General features: G+C 39.9%; 1 protein-coding gene across 1 annotated transcript in view; it reads left to right on the top strand.

The window, feature by feature from the left end:
• Positions 1-5,103: 5,103 nt before the first annotated feature.
• APG10 (Aldolase-type TIM barrel family protein) overlaps positions 5,104-21,110 on the top strand; it is a 354,245-nt gene continuing 338,238 nt past the window's right edge. The window contains exons 1-2 of the mRNA XM_089447057.1: positions 5,104-5,459; positions 5,559-5,620. Coding sequence (XP_089303183.1) covers positions 5,294-5,459; positions 5,559-5,620 — 228 coding nt within the window. The 5' untranslated portion in view covers positions 5,104-5,293. The remainder of the gene's footprint in view (positions 5,460-5,558; positions 5,621-21,110) is intronic.

Raw genomic sequence — 21,110 nt, 5'->3', positions numbered from 1 at the left:
TGCCTGCGCCATTGCCAAACCGACCATCAAGAAGCAAGGCCTCTATACCTCGTTGCCTACCCCTAGTCGACCTTGGGAATCCATCTCCATGGATTACATGTCAGGTCTTCCTTCCACTAAGCATGGAAACGACTGTGTTTTTGTGGTCGTCAACAGGTTCTCAAAGATGGCCATTATGGCTGCCTGCAAGAAGAATATCACTGCAGAAGCCACTGCTAAACTCTTCTTTGAACGGGTATGGGTACACTTTGGGATCCCACAATGTATCATCTTAGATCAGGACAACGGGTTCCTCAGTAAATTTTGATCCAATCTCTGGTCGATGCTTGACAACAAACTCACTAAGTCCACAACTTTCCATCCTTAAACTGATGGCCAGACAGAGGTTGTCAACAGGGTGATCGTACACATTCTGCGCATGTACAAATCAAAGCATCCACGCACATGGGACGAGAGCCTCCCCTATATTCAACACAGCTACAATCGGGCTCTCCATAGCTCGACTAGTCATAACCCTTTTCAGGTGGGCTTGGGAGTCCAACCACTATGTCCCATTGATGTGCCCATGCCAGTTGCAGCCACTCACGCAGATTCAACTCATGTCCAGTCTGAAACAGATAAGGCAAACAACTTAATTGAGCACATCCAACATATTCGCCAGTAGGTCCATGACATTATGGAGAAATTAAATGCCAAGTACAAGTAGTGACATGATCAACATCGGGTGCCACACAAGTTTCAGGTGGGTGGCAAAGTCTGGTTGCATTTGCAAAAGGAACGCCTTACCGGAACCTATTGGAAACTCAGACCACTCCGATATGGTCCTTACACCATTACCAAGGCTGTGAGAGACAATGCATTTGAGCTTAGCATTCGCCCATTCCTTGACCTGCACCCAGTGTTCAATGTGGACCGCCTTCGGCCATACTTTCCACCATTACTAGACACATCCGACATTGCAGAACAACTCACACCCATAGAGTTAAGTCCATATTGCATGGAACAAGCTGCACTGATCGGATCATGGACACACAGATCAAGCACACTCGCTAGTAGAATATCTAATTGTATCGAGTTGTCAAAGCAGGCCAACTCCTTCACTAGGGCAAGTGTCTCACTAGGGACCAAGTTCAGTAGAAGTTTCCTCATCTCATGGAGGAACTCAACGCAATGGGGACCATTGCTTCCTAAGGGGGGAGGAATGATCTAGGTGGATATTGGTGGCCACCTGCCAAGTCCACTTGGACCCCCACCATTGTTTCTTTCAGCGTTTCAGTTTCCTTAATTGTAGCACAGTTTACTATTTTTAGCAGTTTTTTCGGGTCCTGAACTTCCAGAGCCGTTTTGAGGCCCTAAACGACGTTTTTTTTGGGAAAACTGGGAGCAACATGGGTCCATGGATCGATGTTGCTCTTCCCAAAGTTGTAGTTCTCGAATAGATCTTTCTAACGAGATATTATGCGTGTCAAACGAAGATTGTATGCCAAAGTTACGACCCCGGGAAGTTGATGTACCAATTTACCCAAACGGGACCCATAGTTTGGCGTTTCATCTTCTAGGGTTAAGTTTTTGGATGTTTAGGGTTTTCCATTGTTTCTCAACAATAAATAGGCCTTCGAGTCTCATTGTAACACAGTTCAGAGGCATGTAGTTGCCACATCTCTTCTCAGAGATAAGCTACCATCACCTTAGCTGGTTTATTTCCATTTCTATTTGTAAGCATATTTTAGTATTTTACATTAATGAAATGAAGTATTGTTTCCGCTGCATCTTTGTGTATATGGTTATCTCTGTATTTTGTTGCGTTCCTGTTTAAATCCGGATCAATGCATTATGGAGGAGGAACTCATTATAGAGTCATGTTAAATAAATGGGACTAAAAACCATAACCTTGTTTCATCTCTTAATTTCTTACTATCTTGCTTGCTTGTTTTCCTTTCATCAAAGGGACACATTACCCACATTCGGCGAAGATAGATATTAGGTGCACACTTGGAGGCTCAAGGACCCTTCAAAGGAGATATTTGGAGCCTACATGTTGCAAATGACTCTCACCAAGTGATATATTACACTGTGTATTAACTTTCCCTTGGATAATAAATTGAGTATTGCTTCTTACCTTAAACATTTGTGATGTGTATGTTATTTTGATGTTAAATTCATGATTTAATACTTCTAATATTTGTATGTTGCTAATAAGTTAATGTATTTATTCATTTGGCCATCGTACACTCTTTCTTTTCTCTTTTATTAGCTTAGCAACTTGCTAATAGAGGGATTTCACTCAACACTACAAAAAAAGCCCAATACAGATTCTTTGCATTTTCTTTTAAATTTTCATTAAATAATTATGTGGTACATGCATGGACTTGCAAAATCACACTATATGCAAGGAGGCATGGCCTACCCTAGGTTCAATAAGTAAATTCATACTAATCACTAGCGATGGGATGAAACATACATGGTGGTAATTGAAGTGGTTGATGAAATTATACATTCTACCACTTATACCATATTCCAAAATCATGCCTTGGTATGACAATGAGAAGGCACTAAGATCTTTTGTAATAAGTCTTAGCACATGAACTAAATTTTGATGGAATTCCATTTCCACCTATAAAAAGGAGCTACGGGTATGCATTATGGAGGAGGAATTCATTATAGAGTTATGCTAAAGGAATAAGACTAGAGATTGTAACTCTGACTGTCATTTCTTGCAATCTTCCCCTCTTACTTTCTTGTTTTACTTCCATCAAGGGGACATGTTGCCCACATTTGCCGTCTAAGTGTTTCTTAATGGTGTTTAATGTGAAGTTTCCTATCTTAGCTATTTGAACTTAGTCATTTCATCCTTTGGGTAAAACATAGATAGATACTAAGCATACTAGGAGGATTAAGGAGCCTTTAAAGGAGAGATCTGGAGCCAACATGTTGCAAATAACTTTCTTTGGGCGATGCATTTAATGGTTTATTGCCTTCCCCTTTGACAACAATTTGAGGACTACTTCTTCCCCCCAAAATTTGCATTTTAAAAGTTATTTTAATGTTAAAGTCATGATCTAGTGCTTCTAATATTTTTATGTTGTTGGTTGATGTATTTACTCAAGTGGTTATCACACATTTTTTTATTTGTCTATTGTTAACTTAACAACCTATTAATAGACAAATTTTGCTCACCACTACATCAAAAATCCCCAATACACTTTCCTTATGATTTCTTTTAAATTTGTATTAAATAGTTTTTGTGGTATATGCACGGACTCACAAAATCATGCTATATATGAAGATGCATGCCCTATCCTAAGTCCAACCACAAATAAGTTCACACCAATCACTAAGGATGGGATGTAACATGTATAGTGGTAATGGAGATGGATGATGAAAATCATGCCTCAAATGATGGTAAGAAGTCACCAATATCCCATGATTAATAAATATCCTTGTCACTACTAAAAATAATCTCTCATTTATCAATATGGTTTGAATTTTATTTAATTTTTGTTTTTAACTAAAAAAATGCTAAATTATTATTATTTCATCAATAAAAATATTACAAATTTTTTTGCAAATTTTGAATTTTGAAATTTTATTTTATAATAATTCAAATTAATATATATTTTTCTAAAATTTTAATAAAATGATTTTAATATTTAGAAAAACATATCAATATAAACTATTTGTCAAAGCAAAGCTACAACTAATCTACTATTTTTTATAGTTTACCAGCAAGTAGAGAAGTGTGATTATATATGTCAATTAAGAAGATTTTTAAAAAGGTTTTTTATTTTTATTTTTTATAATTCAAGTAAATGTGTTATTTCTCTAATGCTTATATAGTATATTTTAATTTTAAAAACAATTAAAAAAAAACAATTTTAATTTATTTTAATTTTAAACATTTTATGGGTAAAGAGGAATCAAATTAAGAAAATGTTTATAGGCGAGGGATTTAATTTTTCTTTAGATATATTATAGATTTGAAGTTATGATGGATATAGTAAATTGATGAATAATACTTCGTTACTTTTGGAACAAGGGATTTCCTTTTCATATAACGATTTGATAAAGTCTATAGAATTGTACATAATCTACCCTCTATAGATTTAAACTTGTGACTTTCCTTGAAGAAACACATTCTTAATCGTTAAACCCACTAAAACTATACAATCTATATAAATATAATACATTTAAAACACTTACATAATATATGTTAATTATTATTTTTATCAATAAATTTACTTGTCGATGAAGACTTCTGGAGAACTGTGTGTTGCGATCATACGTTTGCCTAACATTTCGAGTGAACCATTCACCCATCTTCAGAGACTTGAAGCTTATTGAAGATGGGTGAAGGGTTCACCCGAAACGTTGGGCAAACGTATGATCACAACATATAGAATTGTACATAATTTTCCCTCTCTAGATTTAAACTTGCGACTTCTTAGGAAGAAACACATTCATAATCATTAAACCCACTAAAACTATACAATCTATATAAATATAATACATTTAAAAGACTTACATAACATATGTTAATTATTGTTTTTTATCAATAAATTTACTTGTTGATGAAGACTTCTCGAGAACTGTGTGTTGCTCATATGTTTACCCAATGTTTCGGGTGAACCCTTCACTCATCTTCAGGGACTTGAAGCTTATTGAAGATGGGTGAAGGGTTCAAACATATGATCACAACATGCAGTTCTCGAGAAGTCTTCATCAACAACAATTTATTAACAGTGGAAATATCCATGCTAGAATAAATTTACTTTTAAATACAAATCAACTTATGAGCCTACATTCACATTAACTGTGATCTATCGAGTGCCTAGAGAGATAAAATCTTTTAGGCACAAACTTTTTTTAAATGCAAAACTTGAAAAATAATTTGCATCGAGAGAAATTTGATCCCTCTCTGCACTTTATAGATCCAAAATTAAAATAAATCTAACCTAATTTAATTAATAATAATAATAATTAATAATTTATTTTTATTTTTATATAATTTGACAGATTAATAATTAATTATTATTATTATTATTATTTAAAATTTGCACACTTCAAATATTATTATTTTAAGTATCATAATCTTACCATACATCTTTCATACCCTCTTCCTCATAAATCTACTTACAGTTGAGCAATGGGCACGTCGGGCATGTCGATTTTGATTAAAAAATAGGCAGGTGAATAAACACAAACTGAAAGCTCTATATCCAGTTACGAGTAAAACGCTCTCTCAAGCCTGTCGACCAGAAACCTGTCACATTGTGTTGTGGGCGTAAAGGAATTGATGGAGGCAGCAAGTGGCTCCTGCCACTCTCGTTTTTTGTATGATACACATTTCTGTTCACATATTCATCCGACTTCTGTCTTCGGCAAGGGCAATGCCTACTTCAACTTGAACAAGAAGCAGAAGCAGCAGTTGCTCACTTCCCATAGGTTATCCACGAAGACTGGTATATTTATCATCAACCAGTGCTCGTCATGTTGAATTGGATTCAACTTATTTGCTTTCTTCTCTGAAATCGTTGGATTTTTCTGTGGATTCAATGCAGAAACCTCACTTGAGCCAGCTAGGTGCGCAGTGCGTTTCAGACCTTGCATTGACATACATAAGGTTAGACTTCTATCGCATATATTCTCCACTCGTATTTATGGGAAAGGCTCTTCTAGGCTATGTTTTTGATGATTGTATTTTAGCTGAAAATGAGAAATATGCACTTGCAAGGTAGCTTTAAGCCTATACATCGTTCCCATGTTTTAGCATCTCAAATCTTTCTGCCGCCTGATTTTCTCTTTGGTCTTGCTTGGAAACATGGGATGATTGTATGAGAATGAAAAAACACAAAATGTGTTAGTAACTCACTGAAAATGTGGCAAATGCACTTATAAAACCCAAAACAATATAATTTTTTTTTTAATGCCTAAATCCACACTGGCATTCGGGACCTCTATCTCATTAATGTTTATGGATGCCCTCAGCTCGATATGTCAACTGTGAATCTTCGGTTCATTTTGATAATTTGACAACCCACATAAAGAATTCAATGTAAAAAAGAGATACCATTAAACATAAAAATATAACGGTAATACTCATCAGCCTAGATCTATCTAAACCATGGATCTATTGGGGGCTGATAGACATCAAGAGACGTACAAACTGTTTTAATGGTAGAAACATTATGCTGTTTTAATGGTGGAAAAATTATGCTGTTTTAATGGTGGAAAAAATTGAGGAAAATTTGTGCTTTGAGGGATTTGACACAACTGGATTTTTAATAAATCCCAAGTTAAAATGGATCTAATCAGGTGTTATTATATTTCATCAACACTTCAAAAAGACTTAATATTATTACTGTGAAAATATATTATTATTTTGATCAGCTTAGATCTATCTAAACCATGGATCTATTGGGGGCTGATAGACATCAAGAGACGTACAAACTGTTTTAATGGTAGAAAATTATGCTGTTTTAATGGTGGGTGACGCAGAGAGCCTGCATCATCAGTTCGGGCCAGAACGTGCAGATTTTGTTGGTGCCGGGATTGTGCAGAACCTAGAGGCTAAGACCTTCATATTGCTGAGGCATAGGAGGCTGTGGGTGAGTTGCGTTGCGAAGATGGAGGGGTACTGTGGTCAGAACAATACCTAACAGGGCAAGACCAAGGTGGAGAGAGTTGTTGCCGAGGATTTTTAGCCAAGAAATCTGGATCAGTGGTGTAGTTGCACAAGCGATCGGAGTGGGGTATCTCGACATTGACAGTGTGCTAAAAAACACAGTAACCCAGCTGAGTAGCTCAAGCAACTAAGATTTAGTTCAATATGTCAAAAGATAAGACGCTGAAATGAGGAGAGTTGCCTTCCTTATATAGATTTTGTGGAGCACTTTTCCCTCTATTTTCCCTCTATCGTGGGTCCCTCACTTAACCTTCGATTTCCCCTCCATGCAAATCGAACTAGGGAATGTGTATTCTCCTAGTGTGGGTGGCCTCCACGTACAAATTAACCACATCGAAATAACTTCTGCTAAGTCTGGCCTTGTAATAAAATCGAATGGGCCCCATCACCCCCAAAATCAGCCCCAAAATGTAGAAATTAATCCTGTTTGAAAATAATTTAAGAAGGGACATTACAGTAGTACGAAGTTTGCGTGGGGAATAGGAAGTGTGCATGTGTAATAGGAAGTCCACGCGAGGAACAAGAAGTGTGCATGTGTAACAGGAAGTCCGCATGAGTAATAGGAAGGGTGCGTGAGTCACAGGAAGTTCACATAATTTGCAAGGGGCAGAAATTCTGGATCAGATTGGGAGGCTTGACTTGGAGGGGTTGACTAGGTTTGACCATATGTCTAGGTGTGTCTCTTATTGAACAAAAGAATTTCTCTATTGAAAATGGTTGTTGGGTTTTTCTCCTTGGTGGGTTTTCCTAGGTTAAATCTTGTCTTCTCTTTGTGCATTGTGATCTCTTCTTGTATGGTTGAATTTCTGAAGTATAATTACTGAATGATATATTGAAATAACTTAAACACAGATCAACATCAAAAGTAATTATCAGTTTTTTAGAAACACTGTGCTAATAACTTAAAAGAAGATCAACATCAAAATTGATTGTCAAATTTTCAGAAATACTGTCCTAGTCTCTATTGCACGAAGAAAATCAACATGGTATCAGAGCTTTGGTGAAGAAAGGAATGTTGAGATCACTTTTGAAGAAACCATAGAAGATCACTTTATTGAAGTCCTTCTTGTTGATTTTCATCCATGGCTTCTTCCATGAACTTTGAGAATAAGTTGGAAGGAGCCTGAAACTTCAGAGCTTGGAAACTTAGAATTGACCTTATTCTTGCTAAGAACAAGGTTTTGGATATTATAATAGGGAAGGTGGTAGAACCTGCAGATGTTGTAGGGAAAAAGAAGTTTAAGAAGGATGACATCATTGCCATCAGTCTTATAGTGGACTCCATTAGAGATCATCTAAGCCCCTACATTGCAAAGCATGATACTTCAAAGAAATGTACAATGCCTTAACTAGTCTATACACTATCAAGAATGTTGGTCAATCCATGAGTTTGAAGAATGAACTTCATGATATAAGGATGACAAATGACGACACAGTGGCTTCATACTTCGTAAGGATTTCAAAAATAAGAGACCAAATTCAAGTAATTGGAGAATTTGTTCCTGATCAAGAATTTGTGACTACAACACTCAATGGTCTTCTTAGATCATGGGATGCATTTGTAGCAGGTATATGCACCTGGAAGGAAGCTTCTTCATTTGAACAACTATGGACATCTTGTGCTCAAGAAGAATCAAGGCTTGTGTTAAGAGACAAGAAGAAAGAAGCTTCTCAAGCATTTGTATTTCTCTTCAAGAACGAAGGAAAGAAGAAGTTTGGCTCTCAACATAAGAAGTCTTCCAAAAAGAAGAAGGACATGTCAAAGATTCAATGTTATGGTTGTCAGAAATTTGGACATTTTAAGAGGGATTGTTCTAAGGTGGCTAACAACAAAAAAAGAAAGGGAGAACTGTTAGTTTTTGGTAGCATCGGAAGTGCTCTAGCCTTGAAAATTGGTGGAGAGGCTAAGGCACATGAGTTCTAAAGAACCTAGAAACTATTTAGTGAAATTCCACCTGGATTGTATTTTATTAAAATAATTAATATTTTTAATGGAGTTCCTAAGTCTAAACTTAGGGAAATTAAAATTTTAATGGGTATTAATCAAAATATGGGTGAGAATGATCACGGATCAAGTCATGTTTTAATCTTAGCCGTTGATTAGAGATTTAATTTCAGTCGTTGAAGGCTTTATAGGAAACGTATAAAATGGAGGCTTGGGGTTCATTTAGAAACACACACAAAGAATTGAGGAAATCGATTTTTTGAGGTGAGAAGTTCTCAGGAGGAAAATCGATTGCGGATATTTTGCAGCTGAGGGGCAAAGAGAATCCGGGAGAAGGACTTTTCGGAAAATACAGAACAAAGAGAGCTTGCAGAGAGGTAGCGTAGTAGCCGGGAGAGCTGACGCAGAAACGCTGACTGTCACGCAGAATCCAGAACTGCCGGAACAACCGAGACTATCGGCAACTGTCGGAACAGTCGGGAGAGCTAACGCAGAGGCAGCGTAGTAGCCGGGAGAGCTGATTGCAAAAAAGCTGTCTGTCACGCAGAATCCAGAACTATCGAAAGAATCGGAATTGCAAAGAACTATCAGAACATCTGGGAGAGCTGACGCAGAGGGCAGAGAAGGTGACGCAGAGCCAGCGCAGAAATAGTCGGGGTTAGCCAGTGTTGTGCCGGATCAGCCAGAATTCTGCCGGGTGAAGTGAGGTAAAACTCAGATTTTCCGCCAGTGTTTTCTCTGTAAAGGATTGCTAGATGAGCATCCTTGATTTGTATTCAAATATGTCTCCTGCATAATAATAAACCCTCAGATCTGCTGCACCGGTTTTCTCGCATTGAGCTTTTCTAGGGACGATTGTGTCCAAAAATAAGTGTATCCTATGTATCTTGTTCTTTGCTTTGTTTTCTGTTTCATGAGATCAAATATTTAATTAGTGTAGGATGCAGAAGTAATTTGCTTCAGTATTCAGAAGAATAACTTGATAATGTATGTTAAACAATTAAGTAGGTGAAGTAGATTCAAATTTGTTGTAGTAGGGGTTCCTTCAGAGTGTAGGAATTTTCACATGGTATCAGAGCATTGATTTTGAAACAGGAAGAGAAGATCAAGTGCTGAGCAGTGAGGTCAAAAGCTACACTTGGCAGCAATTCGAATCCCCTTGAAGGGATTGCGCAATCCTTGCTGGGAAGCATATTCGAGGAAATCTCTCTTTGAAAGAGATGACAAAAAGGTACGATTTCCAGTTCATGATCTTGCAGAGGCAGAGGGTATGGCGCAAAGCCTCAACGCAGTGCTTGAAGGGCGCAGTTTCCGCTGGGGTAGAAATCCGATGGAAAAGAACGAAGACACGTAGAAGGGGAATTTGCTCTTCAGAAAACTTTCTGCCAGAAAGTTTGAATTTATCACTTGCTGAGCAATTGAGCAATGCTAAGTAGTGACTAGAGGAGTTAGTTCGACAGTTGGGTGAAATGGCATCGCATGCGTTCAGAGATTAGGACAGGTTGTGTTGATTTGGGGTAGCATCGGATGTGCTCTAGCCATGAAAATTGGTGGAGAGGCTAAAGCACATGAGATCTCCAAGACCCAGAAATGGTTTGGGTAAAATCTAACCAGTTTGGGAGATATTAAAATAATTAATATTTTTAATGGAGTTCCTAAGTCTAAACTTACGAAAAATAAAATATTAATGTGAATTAATATAAAACTAGGTTAGAATGGTCCAAAAGTCATGCATCAAGCCAAATATAATCTTAGCCGTTGATTAGAGATTTAATCTTGGTTGTTGATGGACCAACGAGAAAAGTATAAGAGGAGGCTTGAGGGTCAGTTGGAGAACACACCAAGAGAGATCAAGAACTCGATTTTCTGGGGCAGGGTTTGCTGAGGAAATTAAGTGAGTGATCAGAGTTGCAACTGAGGGGCAGTGGATACATAGCAAAGAGGCAGAGTTAGTATTGGGAGGATCAGCGCAGAAGCCGGGAGAGGTTGACGCAGAGCCAGCTAGAGGCCATGCAAGGGTAGCCAGGAGCTGCGCAGAGCTAGCTAGAGGCCACGCAAGGGTAGCCAGGAGCTGTGCAGAGCCATAGAGGGCCAGTGTGTGAGACGCAGCGGCTCCAGGGGCTGACACAGAGCCAAGAGAGGCTGAGGCTGGACCAGAGAGGCTGAGGCTGGACCAGAGAGATTGATGCTAGGCCAGAGAGGCTGACGTAGAGCCTAGAGGCAGCGTTGGGAGAATTTCGTGGGACAGACTAGGAGCTGGAGAGCCGGAGAGGGTGACGCAGAGCAACAAAAGCTGCATTGTTGCTGTGGGATCGTTCATTCGGTGATTTAGTCGAAATATTTGTCTCCGACTGAGAGGTACTACTGCCGAGGGCATTCTCCTTTGGGTGAGCCATTTCTGGCACCCAGGTTGTATTCTGAATCTGCATAATAATAAAACCCTTTGAATAGCTGCACCGGTTTTCTCGCATTGGGTTTTTGCGGGGACATTAGTCTGAAAACAACAGTGTCACTTGTGTGTTTGTTTACTTTCAGTTGATGATCTGTATGTGTTGATACTGTGCTTGTATTTATTTTCAGTATTTACATGGTAAATAACTTGTTAAGTAATTGAACAAGTAGGAAGAAATAAATCAGATAACACAGGAAGAATTTCTAACGGGTTAAACTTAGAAATTCCAACATGGTATCAGAGCATGGTTGCAGATCACAGGATAACTGAAGGCATCAGCCGAGCAGAGCAATAGCAGCAGAAACATCTGTACCAAGTGATAGAAGTTGTTCCTAGCAGAAAGTAGCAAGGAAGGGGTGATGTAGAGAGCCTGCGTCATCAGTTCGGGCCAGGAGGTGCAGATTTTGTTGGTGTCGGGATTGAGCAGAGCCTAGAGGCTAAAGCCTAAGACCTTCAGATTGCTGAGGCATAGGAGGTTGTGGGTGAGTTGCGGAGCGAAGCTGGAGGGGTACTGTGGTCAGAACAATACCTAACAGGGCAAGACCAAGGTGGAGGGAGTTGCTGCCGAGGATTTCTAGCCAAGAAATCCGAATCAGTGGTGCAGTTGCACAAGCGATCGAAGTGGGGCATCTCGACATTGGCAAAGGGGTTTCCAAAAGGGAAATCGAGGCTCAGAGGGAGTCAAACCGAGAACTTCCAAACGGGAAGTTGAGAGACTGAGCAGGAGTTGATCTGAGGATTTCTAGGAGGGAAGTAGAGAGACTCGAAAGAGGAGTAGCGAAATGGCAGTGAATGGGCTGAGAGATTAGGATAGACTTGACAGAGCTTCCAACTTCGTAGTCTGGAAGGCCAGGTTCTTGTCCATTCTAGACAGGTATTGCATCAAGCACTTTGCCTTGAAAACGATGGCGATCCCAGTTGACCCGGTTGAAAATGAGAAGTATGAAGAGGCAATGGCCAGGGCTAAGTGCATCATCCTTGACAGGGTCAAGGATGTGGTAACACATATTGCTGAGAACGATACAACAAATGAGATGTGGGATGCCCTGAAGAAGTTGTATCAACATACTTCCGTGCAGAGGGAGATGCTTCTAGAAAATCAGTTGCGATCATACCAGATGCCGAGGGGAGAGCAGATAGATATCTTCCTCGAGCGATTCATAGAGCTCCGGGACTAGCTAACTTCCATAGGGGCCACACCGGATGAAGAGATGTTGGTGAGGACCACATTGAACGCAGTCTCAGAGGACTGGGAAGTATTTGTCCAGAGCTTACTGGGCAGGTTGAACCTTCCAGATTGGGAGGAACTGTGGGCGACTCTTCATCAAGAAGAGATCAGACGGCTAACCAAGGTAGCGAGTAGCGGTAAGTGGGTCAGAATCAAGAAAGAGGAAGAGGAGGATGCTGCTCTAGCATTTGCGGGAAAGTAGGAGAAATGAAAGAAGAAGGACCTCTCCAAGGTCAAGTGCTTCCACTGTGGGGAACTGGGTCACTATGCGAACTAGTGTCCAAGGAAGAAGAGCAAGGGAGAGGCTTTTGAAACCAAGGCAGCGCTAGCGAGGGCAGAGAAATAAGTGGAGACAGATGACGACTGTGCCATGAGTGCTCATGCGCCACTTGAGAGGAAGTGGGGAGACATCGAGCTGTAGTCAGACAGACTACAGACGATGAGGGGCAGGATCCTCGAGGTACCCAACCTCTTGGATTATACTTGGCTACAGGAGCTCCGAAGAGGAGTAGTAGGACTGGCAGATGTCGGTAGAGACGGATGTGGATGGAGCAATAGAGAGTGCTATAGTGCAGGAGTCCCGGGACAGCGTGGGGCAGCAGTGCGAGATGCATGGAGTTGTTGCAGCAACGCAAAGGTCAGTAGTGGGAGCACTTGTCAGCAACAGAGGGAGCTTCAGCATCGAGAGTGTTTTTAGCCTGACAGAGGTGTCAGAATTGGGAGGATCAATTGCTTACTTCTCAGTAACTGAGTTGCAGTGCAGTGGTTAGCAGTGGCAGTGCTATGGGCAGCACGATGCAGCATGATGAGAGGGGATGCAGTGCAGATGCAACAATGGTAGTGGCAGGGCCATGGGCAGCAACATGGATATAGAGGGAGCTGCCGTATAGATGCAACAATGGCAGGGCCATGGGTAGCAGTACATGATGCAACAGTGCAGAGGATGTTGGGCGGGGAGGCCTAGCATCAACACAGGGACCGATGCTAGATGATCAGGGTGATACTTAGTGAGCAGTATTACTAGAGCACATTCCTCACTAAAAGGAGTGGTGATTTGGGGTAGCATCAGATGTGCTCTAGCCATAAAAATTGGTGGAGAGGCTAAAGCACATGAAATCTCCAAGACCCAGAAATGGTTTGGGTAGAATCTAACCAGTTTGGGAGATATTAAAATATATATTATTTTTAATGGAGTTCAGGGTAGAATCTAACCAGTTTGGGAGATATTAAAATAATTAATATTTTTAATGGAGTTCCTAAGTCTAAACTTAGGAAAAATAAAATATTAATGTGAATTAATATAAAATTGGGTTAGAATGGTCCAAAAGTCATGGATCAAGCCAAATCTAATCTTAGCTGTTGATTAGAGATTTAATCTCGGTCGTTGATGGACCAACGAGAAAAGTATAAGAGGAGGCTTGAGGGTCAGTTGGAAAACACACCAAGAGAGATCAAGAACTCGATTTTCTGGGGTAGGGTTTGCTGAGGAAATTGAGTGAGTGATCAGAGTTGCAGCTGAGGGGCAGTGAATACATAGCAGAGAGGCAGAGTTAGTACCAAGAGAATTAGCGCAGAAGCCGGGAGAGGTTGACGCAGAGGCAACCAGAGGCCACGCAGAGGCAGCCAGGTGCTGCGCAGATCCAGAGAGGGCCAGCGTGTGAGACGCAGAGGCTCCAGAGGCTGACGTAGAGCCTAGAGAGGCTGAGGCTAGACTAGAGAGGCTGACACTAGGCCAGAGAGGCTGACGTAAAGCCTAGAGGCAGCGCTGGGAGAATTTCATGGGACATACAGGGAGCTGGAGAGACGGAGAGGGTGATGCAGTCCCTATCAGAGTGACACAGAGCAATAGACGCTACATTGTTGTTGTGGGATCGTTCATCTGGTGATTTAGCTAGAATAACTGTCTCTGATTGAGAGGTACTATTGCCGAGGGCATTCTCCTTTGGGTGAGCCATTTCTGGCACCCAAGTTGTATTATGAAACTGCATAATAATAAAACCCTCTGAATAGCTGCACCAGTTTTCCCGCATTGGGTTTTTCCGGGGACATTAGTCCAAAAACAACGGTGTCACTTGTGTTTTTGTTTACTTTCAGTTGATGATCTGTATGTGTTGATACTGTGCTTGTATTTATTTTCAGTATTTACATGGTAAATAACTTGTTAAGTAATTGAACAAGTAGGAAGAAATAAATCATATAGCACAAGAAGAATTTCTAACGGGTTAAACTTAGAAATTCCAACAGGTTGGAAGGAGCTTCCAACTATGTCATATGGAAGACCAAAATCTTAGCTGTTCTGGAGGAACATGATCTTGAGACCTACGTCAATAGTGTTGTAGCTGTTCCTGCTGACAACGATCAAAAGAAGAAGTACAAGGCCGAGCAGGGGAAGGCAAAGAGGCTCATTCTTGATGGAGTTCGAGATCATGTGGGCAAGGATACAGCCCGAGAAATGTGGGAAGCCTTGTCTTCTTTGTATAAGGCTCTTCCGAACAACAAAATATGTATTTGGAGCAGAAGTTGCTACAGAATTTGATGCAGAAAGAAGAAGGGGTGAACCTCTATCTTCAACATCTTTAGGACACTAGAGACCAGCTTGTTGCAGTGGGGTCCACTCCTCAGCCAACCGCAATGGTGAGGATAGCCCTGAATGGGGTCTCGGATGAATGGCAAGTTTTCGTTCAAAGCATATTGGGCTGAGAAAAACTACCTTCATGGGAGGAGATGTGGGCGGCTCTTCAACAGGAGGAGTTAAGGAGGGACCTAGTGAAGGTCAACCTCAATGGTAGCAGTGGGAGTGGCACAAAGACGAAGAAGGAGGAGGAGAACGCAGCTCTAGCATCGAAGGGATAGTAGAAGCCGAAGCGAAAGGACATTTTGAAGGTGAAATGTTTCAGTTGTGGCGAAATGGGCCACTATGCATCCCAGTGTCCTTTGAAAAAAAAGCACAAGGATGAAAAACATGATCCTAAGGCTGCTTTAGCAAAAATTGACCAGGACGATTTTGCCATGAGTGCCCACGCATCTCCAGGAGGGAGATGGGGTGATATTGAGCTGTAGTCGGGAGGACTACATGTGGGCAGGATCCTTGAGGAGTCCACCTCTTGGATCAATTCTTTGCTACGGGAGCCCAAGATTCAGCGGTAGCAGATGGACTTAGTGTTAGATGTTGCAGTGGTTTGTTTGGAGGATAGATGCGGTAGCTGGGGACCAGAAACTGATCAACACAGAGTAAGGTTGGCAGCAGTGCAGTTGGCTCAGTGCAGGTGTCAGCAACAGCGTAGAAGATTTAGAGGGTCAGAATCAACAATAGTCAGGTTCCAACATTCATTGTATTATGTTGAACATAGTTAAGTTCAACTAATTTTGGATGTTTTTTACTTTGCTTCTCTTAGCAACTGAATTGCAGTACGGATGCAGTGTTAACAGTGGCAGTGCTAGCAGCATAGCAGATGTAGCGTTTGAGAGGGAGCTGTAGTATAGATGCAACAGTGGCAGTGTTAGTGTCATGGGCAACAATACAGTAGTAGCAGCAACACAATGTTGGTGGCAGCAATAGTGCAGAAAGGAGGTGCTTCAGAAACAGAGCAGCATGCGGGTGGACATTGTTGCTAGAGCACATTCCTCGCTAAGAGGAAGTGTTAGTTTTTGGTAGCATTGAAAGTGATCTAGCATTGTAAATTGGTGGAGAGGCTAAGGAACATGAGTTCTAAAGAACCCAAAAACCGTTTGGTGAAATTCCACCCGAATTGTATTTTATTAAAATAATTAATATTTTTAATGGAGTTCCTACGTCTAAACTTAGGGAAATTAAAATATTAATGGGTATTAATCAAAACATGGGTGAGAATGATCTAGAAGGTGGATCAAATCATGTTTTAATCTTAGCCGTTGATTAGAGACTTAATCTCGGCCGTTGAAGACTCAACAGGAAAAATATGAAATGGAGGCTTGAGGTTCATTTAGAAACACACACATAGAGATTGAGGAAATCGATTTTTTGAGGTGAGAAGTTCTTTGGAGGAAAATCGATTGGGGAGATCTTGCAGCTGAGGGGCAGAGAGAATCCGGGAGAAGGACTTTTTGGAAAATATAGAACAGAGAATCGTTGAGAGCTTGCAAAGAGGCAACGCAGTAGCCAGGAGAGTTGACACAGAAAAGCTGTCTGTCACACAGAATCCAGAATTTCCGGAACAACCGAGACTATCGGGAACTGTTGGAACAACTGCGAGAGGTTATGTAGAGGCAGCGTAGTAGGCAGGAGACGTTACGCAGAGGCAATGTAGTAGCCGGGAGAGCTGATGTAGAAATGATGCCTGTCAGGTAGAATCCAAAATTGCCGGGAACTGACAAAATTGCCGGAACAACAGGGAGAGATAACGCAGAGGGCAGAGAAGGTGATGCAGGGCTGACGCAGAGCCAGCGCAGAAATAGCCGGGGTTAGCCAGTCTTGTGCTGGATCAGTCGGAATTCTGCTGGGTGAAGTGAGGTAAAACTCACTCAGATTTTCCGCCAGTATTTTCTCTATAAAGGATTGCTAGATGAGCATCCTTGATTTGTATTTAGATATTTCTCCTGCATAATAATAAACCCTCAGATCTGCTACACTGGTTTTCTCGCATTGGGTTTTTCCGAGGACTATTGTGTCCAAAATAAGTGTGTCCTATGTATCTTGTTCTTTCCTATTTTCTGTTTCATGAGATCAAATATTTAATTAGTGTAGGTTGTAGAAGTAATTTGCTTCAATATTCAGAGGAAGAATTTGATAATGTATGTTAAACAATCAAGTAGGTGAAGTAGATTTAGATTTGCTGCAGTAGGGGTTCCTTCAGAGTGTAGGAATTTTCAAAAAAACAACATGCTTCCACAATTGATGTTGAAGATGAGCATCCAAAGAAGGCTAAAGGTGACAAATATTTCTTTAACTTTTCCACTCTAACAGGTTCCATTACAGATGATGACAATATGTGGCTGGTAGATAGTGGTGCATCAAGAGATATGACCGAAGACCGTGGAAATCTTACTAGCATGATGGAAAAGAGGCTGTCCCAAAGGGTAGAGCTTGGAGACAATCATAGCTATGTAGTCAAAGGAGTTGGAAAGGCATCCATAAAGTTGGAATCTGGTAACAATGTGTATCTCAACAATGTTCTATATGTAGAATCTTGTCTCTATTTCTTGTTTGGAAGATAAAGGAGATAAAATAACTTTTGTGGATGGAAAAGTACTTGTATGGTCCAAGGGCTCTAGTATAGATGATGCTAGGGTTATTGGGATTCATGAAGGAAGATTGTATAGACTTGTGAGTTTATGAACTCAAGCCCTAGTGCATGATGAAATCAATACAAGTGAGCTATGGCATAGAAGATATGGTCACCTTCATTATAGTGTTGAAATTAGCAAGAAAAGGGATTCCTTGATTTGTGCCTTAATTCAAGGAGTCAAAGTCGAGTTCCTTTTTGTGCATGGTTGAGGTCCTAAAATTTAGGGGTTTCCCTAAAAATTAGGAGTGCATGAGGTGGTTAACTGATGTGTTCAAAATTGAAAGTCAAGTTCTTGATTTTCAAGTATGAGTTAGTTTGGAAACTGAAAGAACAAGTGGAGTTAGCCTCCTAAATTTTAAGAGGAACTAGTTAACAAGTTGTGTTCACTGTTGTTAACTAGAAAAGCACTAGTTCGACTTTCTAAACATATAATTCACTAATTTTAACCATTTGAATTGCCTTTAAAAGAAAGAATAGAGGCACAATTTTAATCATTGTTTTGGTGAGCACGAGTTGGTGAGACCAAGCAATAGGAAGCACAAGTTTGTGTGTGGAGCTTGTGAGAGGAAGAGTGTGCAAGAGAAGCTTGTGCATAGATTGGTTGAGGGCAGCAGAGATAAACGACCTTGCAAGGGTTTGAATGCTGGTTCAAGGCAGGAAAACTAGGTTGTTTCCATATTGAAACAATGTATTGTAAGAGATCAATTGCTCAGTTTTTCTATCAATAAAATTCTCATCAAGCAGAGGGTTTTTCCAGTTGGGTTCCCTAGAAAAATAATGTGTATTATTGTGTGAATGTGCTTTTATTTCTGTTCTCTTTTGCTGCTATTTGGTAAAGAAATTCTGTGGCTATGTGAAAAGAAAATTTGTTTTCAGATTGTTCATACTAGTAGATCATAATTTCGTGGAATTCTACATGGTATTAGAGCTTGGATCAGAATATATATAGCACATCAAAAGAGCAAAATTCTTCACAGAGAAGGGGCATATTGTTTGAGGTAGCCGCAACCACTATAGGAGTCTGTTCAAGAGAAGAAGGATGTGAGTTTTGGGTCTTTTTTAGTGCCTTGAGGTAGACTGAGTTTAGGGCAGAGCTGGCATATGTTTGAGGGTTGTTCCGTGTAGGTTTTGAAGTGCTAAATGTTGAAAAGTGTAACTACGTTCAGTCTTCATAATGACACGTGTAATTGTAATTTTATGTAATTGATGAAATGAAGAAAAATAAAATTATTATTGTATTGCTTGTCTCATGGGTTTCATGAGCAAGGAATTTTATTTTAGTGATGGCTCCCTTTGTGAGTCTTTAGGATTTGTCATCTAGTCATAAAAGTCAATTTGAGTCTATGTCATGTATGAAGGACCCTTCTTGGGCATGTTATATATTTATATAAGTCCTTAAATAAGTTAGAAAGCCATCCAAGACCAAGACAAAATCACCTTCTTCAAGTTGACTTCAAAAGAATAATATAATCTCTCAAATAGACATGTCAGCTCACAATCATGTCATGTCGTCTTATTTTGATGGGAAACAACTATAAATAGGGTTGTTCGTATTCCATTTTAGAGAAAAATTTCAAAGATTTGGTCATCATACAGTCTGAAGTGTGAACTACAGGGAGGAAGCCTAAAGACCAATGAAGTAACAAAAGGGAAGAGCGAAGTTCTTAAGGGTATTTTGGGACTGTTTTAAGGGTAGAAAACCTCTATACAAGAAGTATGTTACAACAATAAATGAGAAGTTTGTTGCAATAGTAAAGGCCGAAGGTAAGTCTGTTGCAGTAGTGAAGGAGAAGTCTGTTGCAGCAGTAAAGGCCGAAGGTAAGTTTGTTGCAGTAGTAAAGGCCAAGGAGAAGTCTGTTGTAGTAGTGGAAGTCGAGGAGAAGTGCAGTCCTCCTAAGGAGCCGGAGTGGAAGAAGGACTAGTCAAGAAGGCCGAAGGTCTAAAGCAGAAGAAAGCCAAGGTTGAAGAAGAATCCAAGAAGGAAGAAGGAGCTGAAGGTTGACTATCATTGACTAAGGATCTTGTGTCTTGGTCTTGGAGTGGCAAATAGGTCAAGGGTCTTGGTCTTGGTATTCATCAATTGGAATCTCTATAAGAAGAAGAATTTGTTCGGGTTTTCCTCTCAAGTGGGAGAGGTTTTGGCCCTGGATGATAGCCTATATTCTGTGTCTCTTGTCTCTTTATGGTTTATGCATTGGTAGCTGTTTGATGAAGAAGAACACTAATAACCTAAGTAAAAGAAGATCCTAATCTAAAGAAGTAAAAAGCATTCACAAGTAGTTACTAATAGAAGAGAAATCACTTAATTGCAATGCCTTAGATTTCTCAACATGGTATCGGAGCAAAGGTGACTAAGTCAAGGAAGGGCATCTTATCAAGGGACACTCAAGCATCAAATCTCAAGGAAGGCATCAAAGTGAAGATCATCTTGAAGTCAGAGGAAGCATCATAACCCTAGATCAAAGTAGTCTATAAAGAAGTATTGGGATCATCATCAAGAGGGAGAAGGCCAAAACCCTACATCTACTCAAGTTAAAGTGTTTTCAATACTATTCATCCAAAGGAAGCTAGATCAAAAGGCGATGTCATTTCACTCTCTGTGGGATCAAGGATCATTCTTGAAGAAAACTACCTTCATCAAGGAGAAGTTTTCTATCCTTTATCACATCATCAACATCAAGAAAGCAACAAGAAGAAGGAGCATCCTATCAAGTAAGTATATTTATGTCCACATCTGAATCTGTTAAAATGTCTTTTTGCAAGGAAAGCAACAAATTGATTGGGGTTTCAAACTAAGTTGCAGGAAACGTTGCCTAGGGGTCCGTTTCCGGCCGGAAACGAAACGGAAACGCGTTTCGGCGTACCGTACGGCCGGAAACGCGTTTCCAGGCCGTACGGGCCCCGTTTCCCCAAAAAAATGACTTGTTTTTAAAAAAAAAATTCTAATTAGTTTTTAAATTTTTTTAGGGTTTCTAAGCTGTTTTTAATTTTTTTTTAGGGTTTTTTTTAGGGTTTCTATGAGTCTTTTGTGACTTGTCTCTATAGTTCTTGCAGCCTTATAGTCTTTATTGTACTTGCAGCCTCATATACTAATATAAATAAAGGCTGATTTTGGATTTTCCAGTTCCTATATTTTTATTTTCATTATGTGATGACTCATGAGTAAATGTGATGTAAATTTAATCTTAATGTTAAAATGTTTAAGTAAATGTATCATTAATGCTTTATGATTGCACATATATATATTAATAATTTTTAAATGTTTTTAATATATATATATATTATTATATTATTATATATATTCGCGTTTCCCCGTTTCCAAAATTTGGGGAGGTCGCGTTTCGTTTCGCTTCCCCGTTTCGTTTCGCTTCCGCGTTTCCCCGTTTCGTGCAACTTAGGTTTCAAACTATCTTACATGGAAGAAAATGACAGATTTGAATCTCATTGAAAATGAAGTTATGGAACATGTCAAAGGTTCTATCACTAAACCAAGAAAGGAAGATGCTCAAGCTCTTGCCAAGTATATGAAAGGGGAAGTT

This window comes from Pinus tabuliformis, chromosome X, assembly GCF_031772625.1.
Source record: "Pinus tabuliformis cultivar Carrire ecotype Pingquan chromosome X, CPIR1, whole genome shotgun sequence".
NCBI classification, from domain to species: domain Eukaryota; kingdom Viridiplantae; phylum Streptophyta; class Pinopsida; order Pinales; family Pinaceae; genus Pinus; species Pinus tabuliformis.
The sequence above is the reverse complement of the archived record's forward strand: the minus strand, read 5'-3'. Positions and strand labels throughout refer to the sequence as shown.